Genomic DNA, 27,726 nt, shown 5'->3' with positions numbered 1-27,726 from the left:
TAGCCGTAATCGTAACAACCCAAACAATAACGTTAACACATTAATTAAGCCGCTTGGTGAACTCCTCGTCCCACAAAAAGAATATGGCTACAATGATGGAAAAATAGAAAAGTTACGGCTTTTGGAATGCGGGGATTCAAAAACAAATACTTTTTGCTTAACCCTTTCCCGCCGCATCCATTTTTCAGATTTGCATTTTCGCTTGTTCCTCCCCACCTTCAAACCGCCATAATTTTTTTTAAACATTTTTCTTCGATTTAGCTTGTTTTCTGCGGGACCAGTTGTAGTTTTCCATGACACCATTTACTGTACCTTTATAATGTACTGGAAAATATTTCTTTGTGAGGTGGAATGGGGAAGAGAACAGTAATTCCTCCATTTTTTTTTTTATTTTTTTTTTTACGATGTTCAATGTGCAGTAAAAATGATGTTAAATTTATTCTGCAGGTCAATATGATTAAGGCGATATTAAAGTTATATGGTTGTTTTTTTTTTATGTCTTACTACTTACAAGGGGAAAAACTAATTGTTAAAAATAAAATGTATTTTGTGTCGTCATGTTCTGAGAGCCATAACTTTTTTTTTTGTTTTAGTTGGATGAGCGATATGAGAATTATTAGTTTTTGCGTGGCGAGCTGTAGTTTCTATTGCTAGCATTTTGGGGTACATGAGACTTTTTTAATCACTTAATTTTTTTTGTGGGAGATGAGGTGACCAAAAAATGTATTCTGGCGTTTGTTTTTTTTTGTAATAACGTTCACCATGCGGCTTAAATAATGTTTTATATTGTAATAGTTTAAACTTTTTTTATTAGTCCTGCAAAGGGACTTAATCCAGAGATCGTTGGATCGCTTGCACGATATACTGCAATACTAATGTACCGCAGTATATCGTGATTCTGATGTGTTCCTACTAAGCTTTGCCGGAGGTAGGGCTTAATAGGAGTACAAAGATGGCAGATCTGGGAGCCTTCATTAGGCTATTCAGGCTGCCGTGACCACCACTGGTACCACGTTATCGGGGGGCGATGCAACCGCACAGGGGGCCGCCCACCAGTTTCTAACCGCTTAGATGCTGTGATCACTTTTGACCACGTCATCTGAGGGGTTACATGAGCGGAATCCCGCTTGTTAGATTGACGTGTCTGCTGTAAACAGCCGACGTGCTGAATTTATTGAGCGGGCTAGACACATTCGGTATTCCCGTAATAATACCGACCCATAGAATAAAGGTAACATGTTATTTACGGCGTAAATTTTAAAATGCGAAAGACAATGCGGGAATAGCTGTGTTTTAAAAAAAAAAAAAAAAAAAAAGGTAATAAAAGTTAATCAATATACTACATACAATATACCATATAATCAATATATTATATGTACCCAAAAATGGTGCCATTGGAAAAATACAACTCGTCTCACAAAAAACAAGTCCTCATATGTCGACAGAAAAAAGTTATGACTCTTGGAATGGGAAGATGAAAAAAACGAAAAAGAATGTTTGGTCATTTAGGCTTCGCTCACATCTGCGTCGGGACTCCGTTCATGGGTTCTTTCGGACCCTTCCGTCAGGGGAACCCATGAATGGAATCCAAACAGAAACAAACGGAAACCATAGGTTTTCATTTGCATCACCATTGATTTCAGTGGTAACGGATCCGGTGCAAACGGTTTACGTGTGTCTCTGTTGTGTAAGGGACCCGTTGTTTTGACGGAATAAATACCATAGTTAACTGTGCTATTGATTCTGTGAAAACAACGGAACTCTTGCTCAACTGAGATAAACGGAAACCATTGGCATTGGCTCCGTCATCATTGAAATCAATGGTGATGCAAATGAAACCTATGGTTTCCATTCATGGGTTCCCCTGACGGAAAGGTCCGACAGAACCCCGACGCAGATGTGAACGAAGCATAAGGGGTTAACATTGTGTTCTTTACATAAACATATAAATACCTGATGAGTTTGCAAATAAACACCATGATTCATTGGATTTAATATACATATAATAAACAGATGCCCTCTATGTGATGTTATCAGAGGCAAATCTACTGAGTCAGAGATTAATGACTATATACACACACAAGACTGACTCATTAGCTTGATGTCTAAGCCTGAAAGATGTTCAGTTGGCTGATTCTTCTGTCTTTTTATGCCAGCATGTCCATGGGTTTCCTTGTGGAAGAGACCACTCCAATTGTATGGAGAGGGTTGATGGTCATGTCTGCAATTGAGCGATTACTAAGACAGGTGGGTTGATGACCAATGTCACCAGTAATGTTTGTTACTGTAATTAACATATAAATATGTTCTAATGTTTTCCAAAGTTTACCTTGCAGTAATATTTCACTTTTACTTTGAGCAGGTAGATTGGGGAGAGTTGGATTACCTGGTTATAGACATGCCACCTGGAACTGGAGATGTGCAGCTTTCGATCTCTCAGAACATCCCGATCTCAGGTATGGGTAAACAGCCCATTCTAAAATACTTACTAATGTACTGTCTGCCTAAGAAAAGTCTCTGGATCCCTGTGTCTGGTGTATCCGTTCAGTGGCTGGTCTTCCATGTTTAATAAAGGGGATCTGTCAACTCTCAGAACTGCTCCTCTGTTATTCCACCAGGAAATGTATATTAACCCCTTAATACCGAAAGTATTTTAAACTTTAACCCCTTCCCGTCGTAAGCAACTTTCAGATTTTAATTTTCGTTTTTTTCCTCCCCACCTTCCAAAAGCCATAACGTCTTTATTTTTCCGTCGATATAGTACTATGAGGGCTTGGTTGTAGTTTTTCGTAGCACCATTTATTTTGCCGAATAATGTACTAGGAAGCAGGAAAAAAATTATTTGTGGGGTAGATAATAAAAAAAACAGCGATTCCTCCATGCTTTTTTGCGTACCGTTTTTACGGAATTCACTGGCGATACCAAATATATATAGTTTTTTTCTATATTTTACTACTTTTAGAAGTAAAAACCTAAGTGTAAAAAAGAAAATGTATTTTGTGTCGCCAAATTCCGAGAGCCATAACTTATTTATTTTTCCGTTGATTAAGTGGTATGGGGGATTATTTTTTGTAATAATACCATTTTGGTGTACATGCGATAGACATTCTGGCGTTTACAATTTTTTTTACAGCGTTCACTGTGCGGGTTAAATAATGATATATTGTAATAGTTCAGACTTTTACGGACGCGGCGATACCAATTATGTTGATTTATTTAACTTTTTACTATGCTCTAGGGGAAAAGGGTTTTTCTTTGAACTTTTAATATATTTTTTATTTTTTTTACACAAAAAAACAACTTTATTGAACTCCTTTTTACTTTTTTTATTAGTACCCCTAGGGGACTTCAACCAGCGATCGTTAGATCGGTTGCACGATATACTGCAATACTAATGTATTGCAGTATATCGTGATTCTGACAGGCATCTATTAAGCTCTTGACCGCAGCATTTAACGAGTTTAAACGAGCGGGATCGCGCTCGAGCGCGATGCCGCTCATTACTCTGAAGTGTCGACTGTAACATACAGCCGATAGCATCGTATGGAGCGAGTTCACTCCGTGAGCCCGCTCCATACTTCCCATACCCGGCTATGACGTAACTGTATGTCATATATGTCGGGAAGGGGTTAATGACCAAGCTTGTTTGGACCTCAATGACCAAGCCAGATTTGTCAAATCTAGTATGTCTGACTTTATCAGAGTATAACTCTGCAATAGTTTTACATATCCATGTAATTCTGACATCGTTTTTTGTCACATGTACTTTATTTTAGTCATAAAAGTAGACTGATACGATTTGCGTAAATTAATTAAAAAAATTGAAAAATGTATGAACTTTTGAAAAAATTAAAAATTTTTCCCTATTTGGAACTGCAATATGTCACTAATTAAATATATATTTCCATCTCTTTATTCTATTTTGGCAGCACTTTTGAAAAAATAAAATCAATTTTGAGCAATTTAGAAGACTTACAAATTTAATAATAATTTTATGACTTTTGAAGTACATTTTGTTTTCCTGCACCAAACTAGGTTTTCAGGGTCAGAATGATGGAAACCCCCATAAATGACCCCATTTTGAAAACTACACCTCTTAAGGTATTTATCTAGGGACATAGTGAGTATGTTGACCCCACAGTTTTTTTTGTAAGAAGTCTTGCAAAGCAGGTGAAAAAAAATATCCACAAATGTGTCATTGTAAAGACCGATTTCTTTGTAAAGCGAACATGAGAATGAAGAAACACACCCCGAAATCTATCACCCTGTTTCTCCTGTTTTCAAAAATACCCCCATTGTGGCTCTAAGGCTCGATATCACACGACGGGGTCCGAGTGTCGGCCGATAAAAACGGACGTTTTGCATCCGTTTTTTTTCCCTGTCCCTTTTAAAAACTGATTAATTCCATCTGTAACTTTTTTTGCCACACACTTCCCTCTGTAGATACTGCCATGGCCCCCCTTATAGGTAGTGCCACACAGCCCCCCTTGTAGGGAATGCCAAACAGCCCCCCTTGTAGGGAACACAGCACCTTTTTACATAACACCCCCCCTGCCATAGATGGCACCCCTTACCTTCCTGTAGATAGCTATACTGTAGGGGACCATTCCAGGAGAAGTCCCTGACTTCAATGTCCACATATGGAGAGTGAAGTTAGGGACTTCTTCTGGAACGGAAACACCAGCCACCGCATCGGGGATTCCGTTTCAAGAGTAGGGGACCGGGCCAAGAGAAGACCCCGACGTCACTGTCCATATATAGACGATGAAGTCTGGGACTTCTCCTGGAGCGGAAACCCCGGCCACAGCTTCGGCAACGCTGTGGCTGGGGATTCCGCACCTACATGGAGCAAAAAATACCGTTAGCGGAGCTCATTAAATGTAATCCAAATATTACGGGACCGAATGTTGGTAATAGGGAACAAAAGTTAAGTCCCTTTGCTGATGACCTCATCCTCACTCTTACTAAGCCGTTGACTTCCCTCCCGAACCTGATGGCGGCTCTCGGCTCCTTCTCCGCAGTCTCAGGATTACGTGTGAATCAATCTAAATCGGAGGCCCTGTATTGTAACGTTCCACCTCCCCTGCAAAAACTGATAGAAATAAATTTTGGCTTCCACACCCAAACGCATTACCTCCCCTACTTGGGCATAGCTTTGACCCCCTCCCTTGATACATTGTACAAATACAATTACCCACCGGTATTTAAGACCATTAGGGCTGATATAGCAAAGTGGACTAAACTATCGATCTCTTGGGTGGGTAGAATTAATACAATCAAAATGGTGACCCTTCCCAGATTACTCTATTTATTTAGAACCCTTCCTATCCCCCTTCAGAAGGGTGATCTGCAACTCCTCCAGAAAGACATTTTTAACTTTATTTGGAACAATAAACGCCCCAGGATATCGACACGTGTCATGATGTATCATAAAAGAGTGGGGGGGGGGGCTCTCGGTTCCCAATATGCTAAACTACTACAAGGCGGCTAGGGTGGCTCAACTGTTACTAACACATCTCCCGCCAGATAGGGCACCGGTGTGGGTCTCATTAGAGGCGGCTCAAATTACACCTTATTCATGGGGCGCATTCCTGTGGATGGTATCACCCCTACCGACTACGTTAAAGAATATCTCCCTTCTATCATATCATTCCCTAATCCTATGGCGATCAGTTAGATTCCGACATGGGCTGCAATCCCGATGCTCCCCGCTGCTTTCTATATTTGGAAATCCGGGGTTTCCCTCGGGTCTTCAGAGCTCAAACTATCGCTGGTGGTATTCCAAAAACCTAACAAAAGTCCATAACTTCATTAGGGCTGACCATCTGATTTCATATGCGCAATTGAATGAGGCCCATACCACCCCTGCCCCCGAGCATTATAGGGCTATCCAGATGTTTTCTTTTATGCGCAAACTACTTCCTGCCCAAACGAATATGTCATACACCCTTTTGGAAAAAATATTACTCTTCTCACCCTCTCGACAGGTTTTGTTATCTATGGTATATAGTATTTTTAATACTCCACACCCCGATACTAAATTGCCGTATATGTTGAAGTGTGAGGAGGACATGGGTACCGCGCTCTCACCTGCACAGTGGAGACAATGCTGTGACACTATTAGTAAGGGTAGCTGGCAGGTATCCTTGGTTGAGACGTCCACGAAATTGCTACATAGAGCATACTACGTTCCGGCAAAGCTCCACGCCATATATCCAACAGTTTCGGCCGGGTGTTTTAGAGGATGTTCCTTGGATGGTACTATGTACCATATATTGCCCACGAGTCTCAACTTTTTGGTCGGGTGTCTGTACTTTGATCTCTAATGTCTGCCAGTTTACCATCCCAAAACGGCTTCCTACATGTCTACTGGGAGCCACTCCTCCCAGAATGCTGAACTCTAAATTTAAGCTTGCCCAGTTTATATTCCTAGCGGCTCGAATCTATATAGCGTCCAAGTGGCGTACAGCTGATCTAGCTATCTCTATGGTTATTAATAGAGTCAATCGTATAGCTATATTTGAAAAACTTGAGGCTGTGAGAACTGATTCACTCCACCTCTATCGTGCGGTATGGGACCCATGGCTTTCCTCCCCTTATTCACCCGACTTTCGGTATACTATTACCCTATAATTTGTGGTCCAACACTTCGACACTGGGCTCGCTCTACAGTCATATGACTGATATGTGTAATTTTATGGCTCAGTTGGTTGGTTTATATTTTCCCGTCCTATGTCCCTCCAAATCCCTTATTTCCCTGTAAGTGTCTCACTGTTTGATACAAGCACTTTCTAATGTATCCTCCTGCGCGAGGATTGGTTAAATGTAATTGTGTATCACATTTTTGAACCGATATACCAATAAATACCTTTTGAAACTAAAGGGGCAGTGTCCAAAACCATCTATAGGAACAGTAAAGGATCACTAATCCCCAAAATGTCAGTATTTCCAGAAGCATTGTCGGGTGCAAAAGGTCCTGAGAGAACCCAAATTTAGTAAAGCCCATAGTGTATTGATTAGGAACAGCTCGATTATTATTGATCCTCCAAATAAAATAAAAAATATCATGCCCATATCACCATACAGAAATATTAATAAAAATAACAGCTTTGTTCGGCATGACATAGTCATAAAAACAGTCAAAAGAAACAAAATGATCAAAAATATGAAAGGGGTAAAATATTTTCTGAAAAAATAAACCCTACTACCTCTCCCAAAAGAATTACTCCCCACTTGGAAAGCCCACAAACTAAAATGAAAATATAAATGTACTTTCTAAAAAGACCACCCTTCCCCATTGGCATTCCCTAAATAAAATTAATAATTGTAAACTGTGTGGTACGTTTCAAAACAGAAGTAGTTGCAGAGTCCTGGTTGAGATGGGCACATCCGGCAGTAGAAGCGACTATCCCTCCTCCGTCCATGCTGACTGCAAACCCGGCACCTTTTTTGGGGGATACCTTTGTGTCTCGGTGGACGGGATGGGGTGAAGAAAGTGGCGCTCTGCAAGTCTTCGCACATCCTCAGAACTCGTAGGGTTGTGCAGGGGGCACTGGCGTCAAATAGGAGACGCTCAATAACCTCCTCCTGGAACTGGAGGAAGGTGAGCGTTCCTTGTTTTTTTTTATACAGTACAAACCCACTATAGGTAGCAATCTGAATTAGATTGCTAAAAAATTTTGTACCATGCCCTGGTCTTACTCTTCACCAAATAAGGTTGAAGCACCTGGTCGGACAGATCTACACCCCCCATGAATTTATTGTAGTTTGTCACACATACAGGCTCACACTTTTCTACAGGCTGGCCCCCCTCTAACTGCCGAAGTGATGCAGAGTGGACAACATATAGACATCCTTTTAGGCATTCCACTTTACTGTAAGTAACTGCTCGCTTGCCAGTGTGAATGACGCCCCCCCCCTTTACACACGTCTGGACACCAATTGCTTTGGGAATCCCATCCTGTTTTTATGGACTGTCCCGCAAGCCCCTGTATTTGCAGCATGGAGGGATTTAAAAAAAGGACACTGCTATAAAAATTATCAGTGTAGACGTGGTACCCTTGGTGCAGGAATGGTACCATTAGGTCCCACACAATTTTGCCGGATGTGCCAATTGTCTCTGGGCAGCCTGGGGGACTAATTTGGCGGTCTTTGCCTTCATGGATCAAGAAACCGCAGGTGTACCCTGTTGTGCTCTCGCACACTTTATATACCGTATTTTTCGGACTATAAGACACAGTTTTTAGCAAGAATAAATCTTGCTAAAAAGTCCCTGTGTCTTATAGTCCGCAGTCAAGGGACCCAGCATCGCCGGGCGCCATGACCGCTTCATTACTTAACCCCTTCCCGACCCATGACGTGCCGGCACATCATGGAGCTGGAGGGGGTGATGTATGGAGCGGGCTCACGCGCTGAGCCTGCACCATACACTGCAGGTGTCCGCTTCTGACACACTGCTCTAACTGCCAGGAACAGCAATTTCGCTGTTCCTGGCAGCTTAAAGGGCTTGTGCCATAAAACACATGCATCCCCTATACACAGGATAGGGGATACATGTGTGATCGATAAGGAGAGCGGGGACTGAAAGTTACCAAGATCGCTGCATGAGAAGCTGTGACTTCCGCGTTCTGTGTCCAGCAGTTTCATAGAGATCAATGGGATTCTTCTGCGCATGCGCTAGCGGCACTCCATTGATCTCTATGGAGCTGCGGAACAGATAAGACGGACACAGAACCCGGAAGTCCAGGCTTCTCATGTATCGCTTTGGGTGACTTTCGGTCCCCTGTTCTCCTTATCGCCTGGGGTCCCAGCAGTGGGACCCCCAGCGATCTCACATGTAGCCCCTATCCTGTGGATAGGGGATAAATGTGTTTTATGGCAAACCCCTTTATCTAGTTACAGTGAAGGAAATATATATTTGATCCCTTGCTGATTTTGTAAGTTTGCCCACTGTCAAAGACATGAACAGTCTAGAATTTTTAGGCTAGGTTAATTTTACCAGTGAGAGAGATAGATTAACTAAAAAAAAAAAAGAAAATCACATAGTCAAAATTATATATATTTATTTGCATTGTGCACAGAGAAATAAGTATTTGATCCCTTTGGCAAACAAGACTTAATACTTGGTGGCAAAACCCTTGTTGGCAAGCACAGCAGTCAGACTTTTTTGTAGTTGATGATGAGGTTTGCATACATGTTAGAGGGAAGGAGGTTGTCACTCAGGATTTGACGGTACATGGCCCCATCCATTCTCCCATTGATGCGGTGAAGTAGTCCTGTGCCCTTAGCAGAGAAACACCCCCAAAACATAATGTTTCCACCTCCATGCTAACACGGCGAGTAGAGTTAATGCCAAAGAGCTCAATTTTAGGCTCATCTGACCACAGCACCTTCTCCCAATCACTCTCAGAATCATCCAGATGTTCATTTGCAAACTTCAGACGGGCCTGTACATGTGCCTTCTTGAGCAGGGGGACCTTGCGGGCACTGCAGGATTTTAATCCATTACGGAGTAATGTGATACCAATGGTTTTCTTGGTGACTGTGGTCCCAGCTGCCTTGAGATCATTAACAAGTTCCCCCCGTGTAGTTTTTGGCTGAGCTCTCACCTTCCTCAGGATCAAGGATACCCCACGAGGTGAGATTTTGCATGGAGCCCCAGATCGATGTCGATTGACAGTCATTTTGTATGTCTTCCATTTTCTTACTATTGCACCAACAGTTTTCTCCTTCTCACCCAGCGTCTTACTTATGGTTTTGTAGCCCATTCCAGCCTTGTACATGTCTATGATCTTGTCCCTGACATCCTTAGAAAGCTCTTTGGTCTTGCCCATGTTGTAGAGGTTAGAGTCAGACTGATTAATTGAGTCTGTGGACAGGAGTCTTTTATACAGGTGACCATGTAAGACAGCTGTCTTTAATGCAGGCACCAAGTTGATTTGGAGCGTGTAACTGGTCTGGAGGAGGCTGAACTCTTAATGGTTGGTAGGGGATCAAATACTTATTTCTCTGTGCACAATGCAAATAAATATATATAATTTTGACTATGTGATTTTCTTTTTTTTTTAAATATAATCTATCTCTCACTGGTAAAATTAACCTAGCCTAAAAATTCTAGACTGTTCATGACTTTGACAGTGGGCAAACTTACAAAATCAGCAAGGGATCAAATACTTATTTCCTTCACTGTAAATGCTGTGGTCAATAGCGACCGTGGTATTTATAGGGGTTTTTCTATGAAGGACATATCCACAGGATATGTCATAAATGTCAGGTAGATGCAGGTCTCACTTCTGGGACCCGCACCCATCTCTAGAACGGGGCCCCATAAACCCCGTTCTAGCTTTCTGTGCTCTCCCGGCCACTTGATCACATGTGGAGTTACTGAAACAGCGTAACTCGCGGAGCTACGCTGTTTCCGTAACTCCACATATAGCCAAGTGGCCGCTGGTTCAAGTCCCCTAGGGGAACTAATAAAATGTGTAAAAAAAAAATATTAAAAGTTAAAAAAAAAACCTTTTCCCATTTTTCCCCAAGCACAATGTAAAAAATAAAATAATTTGGTATCGCTGTGTCCGTAAAAGTCCGATCTATTACAATATACAATTATTTAACTCGCACGGTGAGTTTAAAAATGTAAAACATCAAGATAGTTTTTTGGTCACCTTAGTGCTTAAAATATGAAATAAATAAAAAAGTGATCAAAAAAATCGTATGTGCCAATAAAACTACAGCTCGTCCCGCAAAAAGTAAGCCCCCACACCGCTCAATCGATGAAAAAAATATAACATTTTTTTTTTTATTTGGCTCTCAGAATGTGGTGAAACAGAATAAATTATTTTTCAACAAATAATGTTTTTCCTATTCTCTGTTGTCTAAAACCTGGGTGCGTCTTATGGTCGGGTGCGTCTTATGGTCGGGTGCGTCTTATGGTCAGGTGCGTCTTATAGTCCAAAAAATACGGTAGTTTAAAGAGGCTCTGTCACCAGATTATAAAATCCCTATCTCCTATTGAATGTGATCGGCGCTGCAATGTAGATAACAGCAAAGTTTTTTTTTTGTTTTTTTTAAAACGATCATTTTTGCCCAAGTTATGAGCAATTTTAGATTTATGCAAATGAGCTTTTCAATGGACAACTGGGCGTGTTTTCTCGTTTTACCAACTGGGCGTGTATTGTGTTTTTACCAACTGGGCGTGTTTACTCGTTTTACCAACTGGGCGTTGTGAATAGAAGCGTATGACGCTGACAAATCAGCATCATGCACTTCTCATCGTTCCCACCCAGCTTCTTTCACTGCAGACACACAGCGTGACGTCACCCACAGGTCCTTCAACCTTGGCGTCGGACACATCGGCTCCAGGCGTCCGAGAGGGTACAGTTGAATCTGCAGCAGCATCACCGTGTGCAGGTAAGCATAGTAAACTCCCTAGAGACGAGCATATTACCCTCTCGGACGCCTGCAGCCGATGTATCTTCTCTCGTCCGACGCCAAGGTTGAAGGACCTGTGGGTGACGTCACGCTGTGTGTCTGCAGTGAAAGAAGCTGGGTGGGAACGATGAGAAGTGCATGACGCTGATTTGTCAGCGTCATACACTTCTATTCACAACGCCCAGTTGGTAAAAACACAATACACGCCCAGTTGGTAAAAACACAATACACGCCCAGTTGGTAAAATGAGAAAACACACCCAGTTGTCCATTGAAAAGCTAATTTGCATAAATCTAAAATTGCTCATAACGTGGGCAAAAATGATCGTTGCAGCATTGCAGCGCCGATCACATTCAATAGGAGATAGGGATTTTATAATCTGGTGACAGAGCCTCTTTAACACCAGATTTGGAAGGGGTGAACTGCCGGAATGAAAGATGGCCTTTGTAGCTCATCAGGGCTACATCCACCGATAAATTTTGATCTGGGGTGTAGGATTTGAGGTAAGATTCTTGTATGAGGGAAATTAAAGGTCTCAATTTATTAAGGTCGATCGTAGCCTGGGTCATTTCTTTGGGGGACTTGGGAGTTATTTGTAAAATGTATGAAGCACATTATGGATTCATATCGGTGTCGGGACATAACTGCTGCAAATACAGGGGTAGCGTGGACAGCTCTTGATGCCCAGTAGGAGCGGATAGTTGGTTTTTTGACCAACCCCATATTTAGAGTTAGGAATAAAAAAAATTAAGCTCAGGGACACTAGTGGGAGTCCATGATGAGTAGACTGACGTGTGTTTCTGTGCAATAAACTGTCCTGCATAGATATTTCTCTGTTGGACAACTAACTCCAGGACTTGGTCTCTGACAAATATGTGGAAGAAGTCCAAAGCTGTATAATTCGCAACATCCACTTTTATTTCTGGGGTTGCTGACCATTGCGGGACCTGGGCTGAAAATGAAATTGCAGGATCCCAGAACACGGGAGGCCCTGCACCACTAGGCCCTGCACCACTAGGCCCTGCATTACTAGGACCTGCACATGGGTATTCAACAGCGACGACTGATTCCACCACCATAGGGCTATGGGGTCCAGAGGTAGAAGTAGAACTTGAGTCTTCACTGACTGAAAAAAGTTCTACCTCTGAAGCAGAGTCGGTGTCACTACCTGAACTGCTGGAGCATAGCAAGGTGTACGCTTGCTCCACAGTAAACCTTTTCCGAGCCATTATTTAGGTAGAACTGTGACTGTTAGGCTACAAATTATTTAAAAAAATTATTATTTTGCCTTACCTTTTTTTTTTTTTTTCGTGAATAACGACGATCACGTGACCGGGGACTGGACAAAATGGTCCTCGGTCTGTGCTCCGAGGCACCAGCTACCTCCGTAGCGGAGTACACTGAGTTTAAGCGCCCCCCGGGGAAACTATCCTATGCCAAAGCATAAGTACCCTTAATGGCCGCCGTGAAAACACGTATAGGTGGTCATTAAGGGGTTAATGACCAAGCAATTTTTTTATTTTTTTTCCATCGTCACATTCAAAGAGCTATAACTTTTTTATTTTTCCATCTACATAGCTGTATAAGGGATTAGTTTTTTGCGGGACAAGTTGTATTTTTAATAGCACCATTTTGGGGTACATATAATTTATTGATTAACTTTTACCCTTTCACCTAGGACAGCACCCCTGGAGAGACATCTTATTCGCTGGACAGGAAGCCTAATGATATAAAAAAGGATTCCTGTCCTTCGGATGGGATTGTCCTGTGGATCAAGACACTCTCTCCAGGATTGCAGACCCTCCAGTAGGTACTCTCCTGTGTTCCTGGAGGTATTCTGAAGGTCTAAGTCTCTGAGGGAGCAACCTTAAGTCTAGGGCTGGTATCCCCCCTCCTCTCCCAGTCACCGCTTCCCTCTATGGAGTTGGTAAGCTCCCACTGCGGGTGGGGTTTCCTCTGGGTGGAGAAGCTTCTGGGGTTAAGTCCAGTTTACAGAGAGGGATCCAGGACTTGTGGCCCAGCGTTCGGTCGCTTCCGGCTCACTGCAGTGACCACTTCCGGTCGCAGAAAACGTCACTTTCGGCGGGGGTGATGCGCGGACGTCCCAGGAAGCGGTGTTTCGGCGGCCCAGTTGGGGAGGAGGGGCTACAGCGCGTCGTATCCTGGGAGCCTCCCCAGCCAAACCTAGGCCTATTTTAGGCCTGAACCAAGATTGCTCCTTGTCCAACCAAGCAACCAGCATGGAAGCGCCAGGAGAAGCAGCAGGACGCGCTGAGCGATCAAACCCAGCAAGATCCTCCAGTCCAGTTCTTTAAACAGCATGCGATCTTCTAGAAAGCACGGTAGGACAAACAAACCCTTTTTTAATTTATTAATTTTGACCTTCCTTGTATATTACATGTTTCCTAGGTCAGAGTGGGTCCCAGAAAAAGTTGAACAAGACTCGCAACAGAACATGCTATGTGTGAAGGAACCTAGCAGCCTCTTATCAGAAACGTTTATGCCAGTTATGTTTAGATAAAATCCTGGCAGAGGAATCCACCAGCCTTGCCACAAGCATAAAAGATATGGAGCGAACAGAGGTTAAGAATTCCCCTAGATCCCGTAGAAAGAAACATGACCTTCCTAGCAACTCGTCTGGCAAGACCAGACCGGACCCAGGGGTTTCTTTTTTCTTCTAGTGAAGAGGATATATTTGAGGGAGAGGGGGAGCTATGCTCCTCTGAGTAATATTCCTCTGACGAAGATGGAGGGGGAAAAAACTATTTCCAGCTAAGGATGTGGACCAACTTCTTAAAGCAGTCCAGGCCACTATGAATATTGATGACCCCAAGGAACCCCGGTCCATCCAGGACATTATATTTGAGGGCCTGGGTCCTAGGAAACAGAGAACTTTTCCTATTGACAAAAATGTGGCCAGCCTCATTAGAAGGGAATGGAAAAACCCTTACCGAAAGTTAGGCATTCCTAAAATTTGGACAGGAAAATATCCCTTTGAGGATGAATCAGGTAAGAACTGGGATAGTTTCCCCAGACTGGATGCCTCAGTAGCTAAGATATCCAGAAAAAATGCCTTACCTTTTAAAGATCTAGGTTCCCTCCCCGATCCTATGGATAGGAAGGCAGACTATTATTTGAGGACCTGGGAAGCCTCTGCAGGCGCCTTTAAACCTGGTATTGCTGCCACATGTGTTGTCAGGTCACTTAAAATCTGGATAGCTTGACAGGAGCTTCATCTCAGAGACAAAACTCCTGGGGATGAGATACTGGCTTGCCTCCCGGTTTTGTCTAAAGCCGCAGATGTTTTGGCTGATGCCTCGGTGGACTCAGTCCGTCTGTCTGCTAGATCAGCAGCCCTATCCAACTCAGGCAGAAGAGCTATATGGCTGAAGACATGGAAGGGAGATGTAGGCTCAAAAGGGAAACTCTCTTTTCTATCCCTTGCTCAGGAGACTGTTTTTTTTTTTTGGTCTTCCACTGGATGATCATTTGGAAAAAGCATCTGACAGGAGGAAAGGGTTTCCTACCCAGAACAAACTAGACTCTTTTCGTTCCAGGAAGTTTAATAAAAAACAGAAATCCCAAGGGACAGGAATTTAGATCCTCTAAATTACCTAAGAAGGACAGGGGCTTCTTATTTAGGCCTCAGAACGATCCCAAGAATAAGGATCACCAGCAATGAGGCCAAAAGGAGTGGGGTAGGAGGTCGCTTATCCCTATTCTTCCAAGTCAAACCAGTGGGTTCTAGATATTATAAAGACAGGATACAATCTAGAATTCATGATCCCTCCTCCAGACAGATTCCTCCCCACAAGGAGGCAGAAAGATTCAGAGAACCAGCTGACTCTACAGTCAGAGGTTATTTCTCCCATCAGCAAGGGGGTTCTAGTGCCAGTACCGAAACCAGAGATAGGGAAGGGCTACTATTCCCCCTTTTTCTAGTAAAGAAACCGGAAGGCAGGTTCAGGGTTATAATAAACCTAAAACCGCTACTATTTTCCGTGATATTGCAATTGATATGATGCTTATTCCAGTAGTGAAAAGAATGTCATGAACTGTATGTTATTTTCGTTCATAGTTACGATTTATTGTAATGTAATGTATTGATATTTTGCTTCTATTGTAACACGCACTTCTGTATTTCTATTGGGCATGTCCGCTGAGCGGGGGCCCTGAGGTTTTTCATGCTTTTATGTTTATATGACTACTTCAATAAACTGAGTTTAAAAAAAAATCAACCTAAAACCGCTGAACTCCTTCCTAATTTACAAAAGATTTCGGATGGAGAGTATCCCCTCTACTGTAAATCTCCTCTTCAGGAATTGTATGATGACATCAATAGATCTGGAGGATGCTTATTACCATGTCCCTGTCTGCATCACTCACCAAAAGTATCTGAGGACAGCGGTAGTCTTGAACGACTCACTAGTCTACCTCCAATACAGGGCCCTCCCGTTTGGCATCTCTCAGGCTCCGAGAGTCTTTACCAAACTTATAGCAGAAATAACCTCATATATACGAACAAAGGACATTCCAATTATCATTCCCTACGTAGATGACTATTTAATAGTGGCAGACAGAGTTCAGACTTTGACACTCCATCTACAGTCAGTACAATCGACTTTAATTGAATGGGTTGGAATATAAATGTAAACAAGTCGAATTTAACAACGTCCAACAGGTGCATTTTTTTTGGGAATCCTTAAAGACTCATTGGGAACAGATGTCTTTTCTACCTCAGGGAAATATCCAGCCTTTGATAGAGAGGGTCTCTGGCCTCTTTTTGGATCACTTAACTTCTTTTAGAAGGGCTATATCCGTCCTGGGTCTTCTAACCTCCTGTATCCTGGCTATAATGTGGGTACAGTTCAGGTCCAGACCTCTACAGAAGGACATATTGGGACAAGAGCAAATTCTCCCTAGATAACTCCCTACACCTTTCCTCTGTAGCCAGACTCTCATGGTGGATGAGGGTAGAAAATCTCAGGAAGGGTGTCCAATGGGAAATGTCTCCAACCCTGAACATTACAAAAGATGCCAGTCCTTGGGGGTGGGGAGCCCATGGCGAATCCTTCTGCCTTCAGGGTCAGTGGGATCCTCAAACCTCCTTAAAATCTTCCAACTACATAGAGCTGGAGGCAGTCTTTCAGGCTCTTAAAAGGACCATTCCTGTACTTTCAGGAAAGAGGGTAAAAATTATTTCAGACAACACGACTACAATGGCATACATAAATCATCAGGGAGGTATAAGATCAGGACTTCTGATGAATTTAGCCACAGAGATTTTTTCCCTAGCCGAGCTGCATTTATTGTCTCTTTCAGCTGTCCATCTAAGGGGAAGGGACAATCGGGTAGCAGATTTTTTGAGCAGAAGACAGTTGCTACAATCCGAATGGTCCCTAAACCAGGAAGTCTTCCGGATGATTGTGGCCAGGTGAGGGAATCCTTCAATAGATCTGTTCGCTACCAGGGAGAACAAGAAAGTGCCCAGATTCTTCTCCCTAGACCCCAGGGCATATCCGGTAGCAGTAGGTGCTCTCTCCCAGTGTTGGAGCCAGGAACAGGGTTATGAAGCCCCCCCCCCCTTTGTCTGCTTCCGAGAGTTTTGAAAAAGATCAGGGATGACAGGGCTTTGGTAATCTTAATTGCTCCATTTTGGTCAAAAAGACCATGGTTCACATGGTTGAGGAAGCTGTCCTTAGCCCAACCGTGTATTCTTCCAAACAGACCAGATCTCCTGTCCAGGGCCCAGTAGTTCATCCCGACATCACCAGACTGCATCTTACAGCATGGAGACTGAGCGGATGATCCTCCGAAAAAGAGGTATTTCAGAATCAAGTAGGAAGCAAGTAGCAAACCGGTTACCTCTAAAATATATTTAAGGGTCTGGATAGCCTTTCTTACCTTTACAGGAATTGAGATAGATCCATTAACATCCAGATATACCCCTGATATTAGACTTTCTCCAGGCAGGGCTAGACTCAAGCCTAGTACATTAAAGGTACAGATTATGCCCTAAACTCCTTCTATGATTCCAGGTTAGCAGAACACCCATGGATTAGAAGGTTCCTGATTGCAGGCTCCCGTATAAGACCTCAAATACGATCTTCAGTCCCACCCTGGGACTTAAGCTTAGTCCTTACTGCTATGATGGATTCATCCTTTGAACATTTAGACGCCCGGTCCAGAAAATTTCTCGCTAAAGATGACCTTTTTACTAGCTGTTACTACTGCCTGGAGAGTAAGCGAAATTCAAGCTCTCTCGGCCTTCCCTCCTTACGCTTTGGTGTTGGAGGAGAAGGTAATTATGAAGACCTTACCAGGTTTTTTGCCAAAGGTAATTTCCCCATTTCATCAAGACCAGAAAATTATTCTCTCCGCCTTTTGTGACTCCCCAAAAAATAATCTAAAGGAGCAGGAGTTTAATTGTTTAGCCGTGAGGAGGTGTTTAATCCACTACCTAGAGGTCACAAAGGACTGGAGGTATTCAGAGAATCTCTTTTTATTCAGTTCCAGGGTCCAAATAGAGGTTCAGCAGCTAGCAGACCAACAATAGCACGGTGGATTAAACAGGCCATACACTTAGCCTACGTGGGCCAGAACATTAATCCCCCAGAATTCTTTGGAGCTCATTCCACTAGAGCTGTATCTAATCTACTTCTTGGGCAGAAAGAGCCAACGCATCTCTAGACCAGATTTGCAGGGTGGCTACATGGAGTTCACCCCACTCCTTTATTATATATTATAGGTTACAGTTCCATTGCCACTGACCTGGCTTTTGGTAGGAAAGTTCTACAAGCTGTAGTCCCACCCTAAAAACTGGGGTTCTATTTTACATCTCCAGGGGTGCAGTCATAGGTGAAAGGGTAAAAGATTGATTACTCACCGGTGATCGGCTTTTCATGAACCTATGACCGCACCCCCCCTAGTTTCCCCCCTTTAGTAAACTTCCTTAGAATCTCATATATAGGATATAAGGATATATATGACTATAAATATATATTTACGGTGTGGGGTAGCTTTTCACTAAGGTGGCGCAAAAAAAAAAAGTGTGTGTGTGTGTATATATGTGTATATGTATGTATATATATATATATATATATAATATACAATATACATGCATGCATACGTTCCCAGCCGGAGTTCTTTCTAAAGACTGGTGTGTGGAGGGGTGTGTCCTTTTTTTTAAAAAATTTTTATCAGGTTTCCTGTCCAGCGAATGGGATGTCTCTACAGGGGTGCTGTCATAGGTTCATAACATAATAGCTTTATATGCGATACCTTGTTTATATAGTGGTTTATATAGTGGTTTTTTTTTACGTTTTACTACTTTTAGACAGTAAAAACACTTTTTTTTTTTTTTTCCAAAATTCTTTGTTTTTGGGTCACCATATTTTAAGAGCCATATCTTTTTTTTATTTTTCCACGGATGTAGCTGAATGAGGGCCTTTTTTTTTTGCGGCTTTTTTGATGATACCATTTTGGAGTACATGCGACTTTTTGATTTTTTTTTTTTTTTTTTAAGGCAGGATGAACCGAAAACAGCAATTCTGGCATTGATTTTTATTTTTTTTACGACGTTCACCATGAAGGTTAAATAATCTAATCCTTCTATAGTTGGGGTCGTTACGGAAGCGGCGATACCAAATATGAGTAACTTTTTTTTTACTTTTTTTTCGTAATAACGTGGGTTTTTTACAATTTTTTTTTACATGGGACATTTATTTATTTCAAACTTTTTTTTTTAACTTCACTGTGCGATCTTTTGATCGCTTATAAAATGCACTGCAGTACTTCTGTATTGCAGTTTATTATTATACAACCTAAAAAAAACTCCTGTAAACAAAGACAGTGCTCTGTTCCATTCATGACATATTATTCATATGGATATGTTATAACTGGTATTATCTATTGTCCTTGTCTATTTTGGTTCAGGCACTCGTTTATTTTATACTGGATATTGTATAGGCACCTGTTCTGTGTATCACATTTTGTTCTCTCGTTCTTAACTGTATTTGCTATTTATTGCGTTTTTGACATTCTACTATTAAAGCCATATTTATATTACTACTTGGGCATGCTCTCATTCTGTTTTTGGGATACTATTGTAGGTTTTCATGTACGTAAATGAAGGGCTCCTTATGGTTGGTTTAGATGTTTAATTTCAGTGTATTATTGCCTGTCAGTGTAAAACTGGTAGGCATCTGTTAGACCATGCCTTTGGCATGGTCTAACAGGCAATCGCTAAAGGCAGACCTGGGGCCTTTCGTTAGAGGCACGTGGGGTGCCAGTGGGGTGAGAGAGGGAGCTCCCTCCCTCTAAAACCACTCAGATGCGTCTGTCGCTATTGAGCGCCGCATCTGAGGGGTTAGATATGATCGGAGACCACTGCTAGTGGTCTCTGAATGTTGCCCTGAAGCCCGAGGCTGTTAGCAAACAGCCCAGTCTTCAGGAGAACCCCGCATGGTGTGGGAAAAGTTCTTCTGAAGTGCCGACGTGAAAAGGCGGCATTTCAGAAGAACTATCTTGAACAGCTTCTGTAAAAGCACTATACAGCGGTCGTTAAGGGGTTAATAAATTGACAACAGGGTGTCAACGTTTCCCTTTGAATTAGGCGTGTCCTTACACATTATGGCACTATCAAATCACTACAGACCAACTGTATAGAAACACACCCTAATGACCAGGGGAATGGTAACACCCAACTGTCCATTTATTTGTAGATCTCCAGGAGGAATGACTGGTACAATGGTTCTAAGAAAAGATGTTTAAACATTGATCTTTCATGGAGAATTCAAGTATTTACTAACTGACATATCAGTAGAGCTGACGGGTCCTCTAATAGGTTCATTTACATTAGTTTCACAGCTGTGTATTTGTAGCAGGGTAACTGCAAATCACATCTGCCACTGAAATCCTTGGTCCCTCTTATAATTTGTCCACGTTGACTGACTGCAACCTTAAAGAGGCTCTGTCACCAGATTTTGCAACCCCTATCTCCTATTGCAGCAGATCTGCAATGTAGATAAGAGTAACGTCACTCACTTCCTGCCCCAGGTCCTGCATCGTGTCGGACGAGCGAGGACACATCGGCACCAGAGGCTACAGTTGATTCTGCAGCAGCATCAGCGTTTGCAGGTAAGTAGCTACATCGACTTACCTGCAAACGCCGATGCTGCTGCAGAATCATCTGTAGCCTCTGGTGCCGATGTGTCCTCGCTGGTCCGACACGATGCAGGACCTGGGGCAGGAAGTGAGTGACGTCACAGCGCGATCTCTCGAGAACACGCTGTGTGTCTGCACTGCCAGAAGCTGGGCGTTTTGAAGAGAAGTGGATGATACTTCTATACACAACGCCCAGCTAGTAAAAGAAGTAAAAACGCCCCGATGTACGCACATAATACACGCCCAGTTGTACTTTAACTTTAAACACGCCCAGTTGGACTTTAGAAAGCCTCATTTACATAAATATAAAAATGGTCATAACTTGGCCAAAAATGCTCGTTTTTAAAATAAAAACGTTACTCTTATCTATATTGCAGCGCCGATCTGCTGCAATAGGAGATAGGGGTTGCAAAATCTGGTGACAGAGCCTCTTTAACATTGATTCTCTTCTCTATAGCCCTGGTGAACGAAGAGAGGTAGCAGTCAGTGATTTTTATTGTATCACAAGAAATAGACTTTCGATTGCTATTGGCCAGTCTTTTGGCAGTCAGATCTCAGCCTCGATGCCCCCACAACAAGCATACTTGGCCAAAAGTATGTGTTCAAGAAAAAGTGTGAAAACAGGCAGCTGCCAGATCCCCTCTTATCTACTGGAGATATGTATGTTTTGAACTGCTGATATTTTATGATCTAGGTATTGCACTGACAAGTATGAGTTTCCATGTATCACTACAGTACACATTCAGTTAAAATGTTTACTGAGTCTTCCCTACCCCTGGTCTATAGTGTTGGTCATTACATAATCTCTGCAGGAGGCAGTGGGAGGAGAGCCTCATTCCAGTCAGTGAGTGGGAGCAGAATAACTGAATGATTCATCTTCCCAGGGGCTGTGATCGTCTCAACTCCTCAGGACATCGCATTGCTGGATGCTCGCAGAGGGGCTGAAATGTTTCACAAAGTCAATGTTCCTGTAAGTTTCAGTTCTGTTCTGCCTTTCTTATAATCTCCTTATCATAGAAGAGGAAATATGATGGATTAGCAGTGGAGATTGGTTCCATCTGCTTTCGAAAACGATTGTTTATTCTTATAATTATTCATATTTCTCACAACCATAACCACCAATTTACTGCTGCTAAGAATAGCAGAGGTAATACCTGTAATTGTCTAACATTCTAGCAACAAATCAAATATGAAACAAATTAATATATTTCTAAATATTAAAAGATAAATATTAATTCATTGCAGTTCATAGATTATTTTGACATTTAGAATTCATGCATAAATTTGAACTCTGCCCAAAAGCTGAAAACCTAACTTGAAATGTTAACTTGCCTCAGAGTCTACTCTCCCTTCTGGCTCTTAAGATTTATTTTTTTTTCTCTTAAAAAGGGAACAGGGCTGTCAGTCTTCATGTCTTTCTTGTTACTACCAGCTATCGAAATGGAATACAAAGCAGTATGCAGACCAGCCCCCAGAAGGGAGATGAGACCTCACTGAAGGAAAGTTTGAATTTATAGATTTGAAGATAATTAGAAGCTACAATACACACTAAGATCAGGCGTTGTTGTGTTTGATAAATAAATATCTTTCTCTTACAGGTGCTGGGCATAGTGCAGAACATGAGTGTTTTTCGTTGTCCAAAATGTGACCATGAGACCCATATCTTTGGAGCTGATGGGGCAAGGCAACTTGCTGTTGCAATGGGACTTGTCATTTTAGGTACAAGGTTTTATATACATATATATATATATATATATATATATAATACACATACACACACACACATACACACACACACACACACACACACACACACACACACACACACACACACACACACACACACACAGTACTGTGCAAAAGTTTTAGGTAGTTGTGGAAAAATGCTGCAAATTAAGAATGCTTTCAAAAAATAGTTTTTGTTGGTCGTGATTAATGGTGTCCCCAATGCTGAGAAATACAGGCAACTACTTATCCATCATGCAATACCATCAGGGAGGAGTCTGATTGGCTCCAAGTTTATTCTGCAGCAGGGCAACGAACCCAAACATACAGCCAATGTCATTAAGAACTATGTTCAGCGTAAAGAAAAACAAGGAGCCCTGGAAGTGATGATATGACCCCCACAGAGCCCTGATCTCAACATCATCGAGTCTGTCTGGGATTATATGAGGAGACAGAGTGATTTGAGGAAGCCTACTTCCACAGAAGATCTGTGGTTAGTTCTCCAAGATGTTTGGAACAACCTCCCTGTCGAGTTCCATCAAAAACTGTGTAAGTCTACCTAAAAGAATTTATGCTGTTTTGAAGGCAAAGGGTGGTCACACTAAATATTGATTTGATTTAGATCTCTTCTGTCCATACACTTTGCATTTTGTTAATTAATTAAAAAAATAACACTTCTCTTTTTGAAAGCATTCTTATTTTGCAGCATTTTTCCACAACTTTCTAAAACGTTTGCCCAGTACTGTACATAATCCGATTACACACGTTATGTTTAGCACTCTTTTAAAGAGAATGTATCCTGTATTTTCATTTTAATCTCATTAAAGTGGTAGTCCAGCAAGAAGCAACTTATCTATGCCCTGGATAGGCGATATATGTTAGATCGGTGGGGGTCTGAGTGCTGGGACCCCCACTGATCAAGGCTGTACTGGAAGTGCTTTTAAAAGTGGACTTGTAAAGGAGCAGCAGGTCGCTCACCCAGCACTTTATTTAACCCCTTAATGGCCTGCCTATTTTAGACCTTAATGCCAAGCTATTTTTTACGTTTTTCCATCGTCTCATTCCAAGAGCTATAACTTCTATTATTTTCTTATTCTTAGCTATTATTATTTTTGCGTCAACATAGCTTAATAAGGTCTGTTTTTTTTGCGGGACAAGTATTTTTTAATAGCACCATTTTCGGGTACATATAATTTATTGATTAACTTTTTTTGGGGGGTAATGGAAAAAAAACCATACATTTCGCCACTATTTTTTGCGTCTTAGGTTTACGCCGTTTACTGTGTGGTATAAATAACGTAAAAACTTTATTCAGTGGGTCATTACGACTGTGGTGATACCAAATTTATATCGTTTTTGTATGTTTTAACACCGTTTGTGTTTTTGTGTCTCCATGTTTTAAGAGCTATAATTTCTTTATTGTTCCGCCGATGCAGCTGTATGAGGGCTTGTTTTTTGCGGGACGACTTCTAGTTTTTATTGGTACCATTTTGGACATTTGACATTTGGATCACTTTTATTATCAAATATTTTTTGAAGGCAGGATGAACAGAAAACAGCAATTCTGTCATTTTTTATTTTTTTTTACGACGCTCACCGTGCGTGTTAAATAACATAATAGCTTTATAGGTGGGGTCGTTACAGATGCGGTAATACCAAATATGTGTAATGTTTTTTTTATATTTTTTTATATATTTTATTTAATTTGAAAGTATTTTATAAGGGAAAAAGTTTGTTTTTCTTATTTTTTTAATTTGGGATTTTTATTTATTAACTTTTATTAAACTTTTTGATAACGTTATTTTTAGTCCCACTAGGGGACTTCACTATGCTATCTGTTGATCGCTTTTATAAAGCACTGCAATACTTTAGTGTAAAACTGACATGGCCTAGCAGGCATCCACTACAGGCAGACCTGGGGGCCATTGTTAGGCCCCCGGCTGCCATAGAAGCTATTGCCACCCTGCAATTGCCATTGCAGAGTGCCGGTGGGGTGAGAGAGCTGCATCTAAGGGGATAAATGGATGAGATCGATGTTGAAATCGATCCCGCCCGTTAAAGCAGGTGCCCGGCTGTCCTCAGACCGCCCGACACCCGCTTTAGCCGGCACCGCAATCCCGTGCCAGGCTTAAGACACAGCGCCGTGAAAAGGCGGTGCTCTGGCATAAGTACCCTTAACGGCTGCCGTGAAAAGGCATATTGGCGGTCGTTAAGGGGTTAAACTACTCATAGCAGCGGTTGTGTGGCTTTGGGGGACCGGAGTCCCCCCGTACTAGCGAACGGTGGGGGTCCCAGCGGTTGAACACCTAATCTAACATTTATCACGTATCATCCAATGGATAGGTGGTTAATGCTTTGAGCCTGGAATACCCCTTTCATAAAATGCAAGTATGTAGTAGAAAAGTAATATTATAGTATAATTGTTTATAAAATATATAAATATATAATTTTTATTTTTTTTTAAACTTTGTTGGTATGTACTTTATATTTTTTAAAACTGTCCTCCGTGAGCTACCATATTGGATACACACATTTCCTTCTTTGTCTGTATAGACAGTTCACCAGGATGTTTGTGTTTTATGAGAGTCAATGGTCAGAAACATGTTAATACACAGATACAGTCTCCAGGAAGAGATGGAGTACAGCCCTACTCCCAGAAACCAAGGAGAGATGCATAGAGCCTTATCTGTTTGCGTATAGTGTTTCTATTCTTCTATATAGGCCGTCAGCAGTACAAGTACTAGAGTTGTCTTTAAAGAGGCTCTGTCACCAGATTATAAATGCCCTATCTCCTACATAATCTGATTGGCGCTGTAATGTAGATAACAGCAGTGGTTTTTATTTTGAAAGACGATCATTTTTTAGCAAGTTATGAGCTAGTTTAGATTTATGCTACAACTGGGCGTGTTTTTACTTTTTACCAACTGGGCGTTGTACAGAGGTGTGTATGGCGCTGACCAATCAGTGACTAATCAGTGTCCTACACTTCTCATTGTTCCAGCCCAGCATGATCCACAGCACAGTGTAATTGTGCAGTGAAAGAAGTAAACACGTCCAGTTGCTAAAAACACAATACACGCCCAGTTGGAAATAAGAGAAAACACGCCCAGTTGTCCATTAGAAAGGCTCATTTGAATAAATATAAAATTGCTCATAACTTAGCCAAAAATGATTGTTTTAAAAAAAAACAAAACTTTACTGTTATCTACATTGCAGCGCCGATCACATGCAATAGGAGATAGGGATTTGATAATCTGGTGACAGAGCCTCTTTAAAGGTGTATTCCCATCTAAGACATTGCAGATAAAGCAGGTTATAACAGATAAAAGCCAGAAGGAACTGCTAGAAGCTGGGGAATCAATTTCAACTTTGACACTGTAAAAATAAAATTGAGCCTTCACCTGCTGGCCGAAGGAGCAGGTTTTCCTGGCACAGGTAAATAGCAGTACCCACACTCTTCAGCCGTAACATTAAAACTACTGACAGATGAAGTCCATAACATTAATTCTCATTACAATGACACCTGTCAACGGGTGGGATATATTTGGCAGGGGGGGGGGGGGACAGTCAGTTCTTGAAGTTTATGTGTTAGAAGCAGGAAAAATGGGCAAGCGTAAGGACCAGAGCGACTTTGACAAGTTCCAAATTATGATTTTTAGATGACTGGGTAAGTGCATCTCCAAAACGGCAAGTATTGTGGGGTTTTCCCCGATATGCAGTAGCTAATACCTACCAAGGAAGGACAAGTGGTGAACCGGCGACAGGGTCGTGGTCACCCAAGACAAATTGATGTGTCTGGAGAGCTAGTCCATCTAATCTCATTCAACAGGAGAGCTACTCTACTTCTGTGTACAAATTGCTGAAAAGCTTAATGCTGGCTATGATAGAAGGTGTCCGAACACATCGAAGCTTGCTGTGTTTAGGGCTGTGTAGCTGTAGACTGGTCGGAGTTTCATGCTGACCCATGTCCACCACCGAAAGCTCCTATAATGGGCATGTAAGCATCAGAACGGGACCATGGAGCAAGGGAATAAGGTGGCTTGGTCTGATGATTCTTATTTTTTTTTTTACATCATGTTGACAGTCAGGTGCGTGTGCGTAACTTACCTGGGAAAGAGATGGCATCCGGATGCACTATAGGAGGAAGGTAAGCCAGCGGAGGCAGTGTGATGATCCAGGCAATTTTATGCTGGGAAACCTTGGTCAAGTCATTCATGTTTCTTTGACACACACCACCTCCTGAAACATTGCTGCAGACCAAGTACCCCCCTTTGTGGCAATGGTATTCCCTAATGTCAGTGGTCTCTTTTAGTAAGATAATGTGCTATGCTACACTGCAAAAATTGTTTGGAATGGTTTTAAGAACATGCCAAAAATTTCAAGGCGTTGACTTGGCCTTAAAATCCCCCAAATCTCATTCCGATCAAGCATCTGTGGAGTGTGATGGAAAAATGTCTGCTCCATCACAACTTTAAAGGAACAGTGTCACCAAATTTTTTTTTTTCATGTCAGTTTTATGTTAGTGTTTTATTAAAAACGTTTTTATTTATTTGTGTGTTTGTGTGTTACTTTTTTGGCCCATCCACTTCTGTGTACGCCGTCTGCGTGGGAACGGCGCATGCGCCGCTCCCACACAGTCCAATTTGAAATGCGCGCCATTTTCCTGTGGACCGGAAGTCGCGGCCGGACAGTAAGATTACTACTTCCGGTCGCGGCTTCCGGACTTGTGCACTTGGACCAGCGGCAGCAGACGGAGCGGACGGGCCGGAGGGAGCCGCGGCGGCAGGAGCAGGTAAGAGATTTCTATGTATATTCGTGTTTGTGTGTGTTTACTACTGTATGTAAACCTACTACACTGTGTGTTAGCTCAAAAAATGGCGACACACAGTGTAGGAGGTTAGACCGTTCAATCCCCTCGTTTATCCCGGCACTAGCCAGGATAAAGGAGGGGAGGATTCTCAGAGCTCACTAGAGCGAGTGCTTTTTTCCCAATTTTGCTTCAAAATGCAATGTGGTTGCTTTACCACATGCAATGCTGCAATTTTGGGAATAGCTCCATCTAGTGACCAGCACTGGGAAATATTATAAATTAGAATCTAATTTATAATATTTCCTGACTCGTGAAAAAAAAATAAAAAAAATTTGAACAATGTTTAATCACCTACACACTAAATGTTTAACTAAAAAAAAAAATACATGTTTTGCTGGCAACACATTCCCTTTAAGTATCTGCTGCTTGGGGGGCGGAGCCAACAGCTGAACTGCATGGACAAACGTTGCTAAACTCTGCACACTCGCCGGCCTCCTAACTATGCTTAAGCAAGCCTGAATTATCGCAAAATGAAGAAATATGATGGAGGAAAGACCAGGGAACAAACTGGACCGCAGAGGGTTGCAGGATCGCAG

General features: G+C 42.0%; 1 protein-coding gene across 3 annotated transcripts in view; it reads left to right on the top strand.

The window, feature by feature from the left end:
- NUBPL (NUBP iron-sulfur cluster assembly factor, mitochondrial) overlaps window positions 1-27,726 on the top strand; it is a 71,524-nt gene that overhangs the window by 36,148 nt on the left and 7,650 nt on the right. For 2 of the 3 annotated variants that reach the window (XM_075843845.1, XM_075843847.1), the window contains exons 6-9: window positions 2,157-2,247; window positions 2,363-2,456; window positions 21,480-21,565; window positions 22,194-22,314. In XM_075843845.1, coding sequence (XP_075699960.1) covers window positions 2,157-2,247; window positions 2,363-2,456; window positions 21,480-21,565; window positions 22,194-22,314 — 392 coding nt within the window. Of the gene's footprint in view, window positions 1-2,156; window positions 2,248-2,362; window positions 2,457-21,479; window positions 21,566-22,193; window positions 22,315-26,404; window positions 26,468-27,726 lie in introns of all 3 variants that reach the window. The other variant, XM_075843846.1, reaches the window with a different exon arrangement.

Source organism: Rhinoderma darwinii, chromosome 12 (genome assembly GCF_050947455.1).
Source record: "Rhinoderma darwinii isolate aRhiDar2 chromosome 12, aRhiDar2.hap1, whole genome shotgun sequence".
Taxonomy (NCBI): Eukaryota; Metazoa; Chordata; class Amphibia; order Anura; family Rhinodermatidae; genus Rhinoderma; species Rhinoderma darwinii.
Note: the sequence above shows the minus strand (reverse complement) of the source record. Positions and strands in the feature narration are given on the sequence as shown.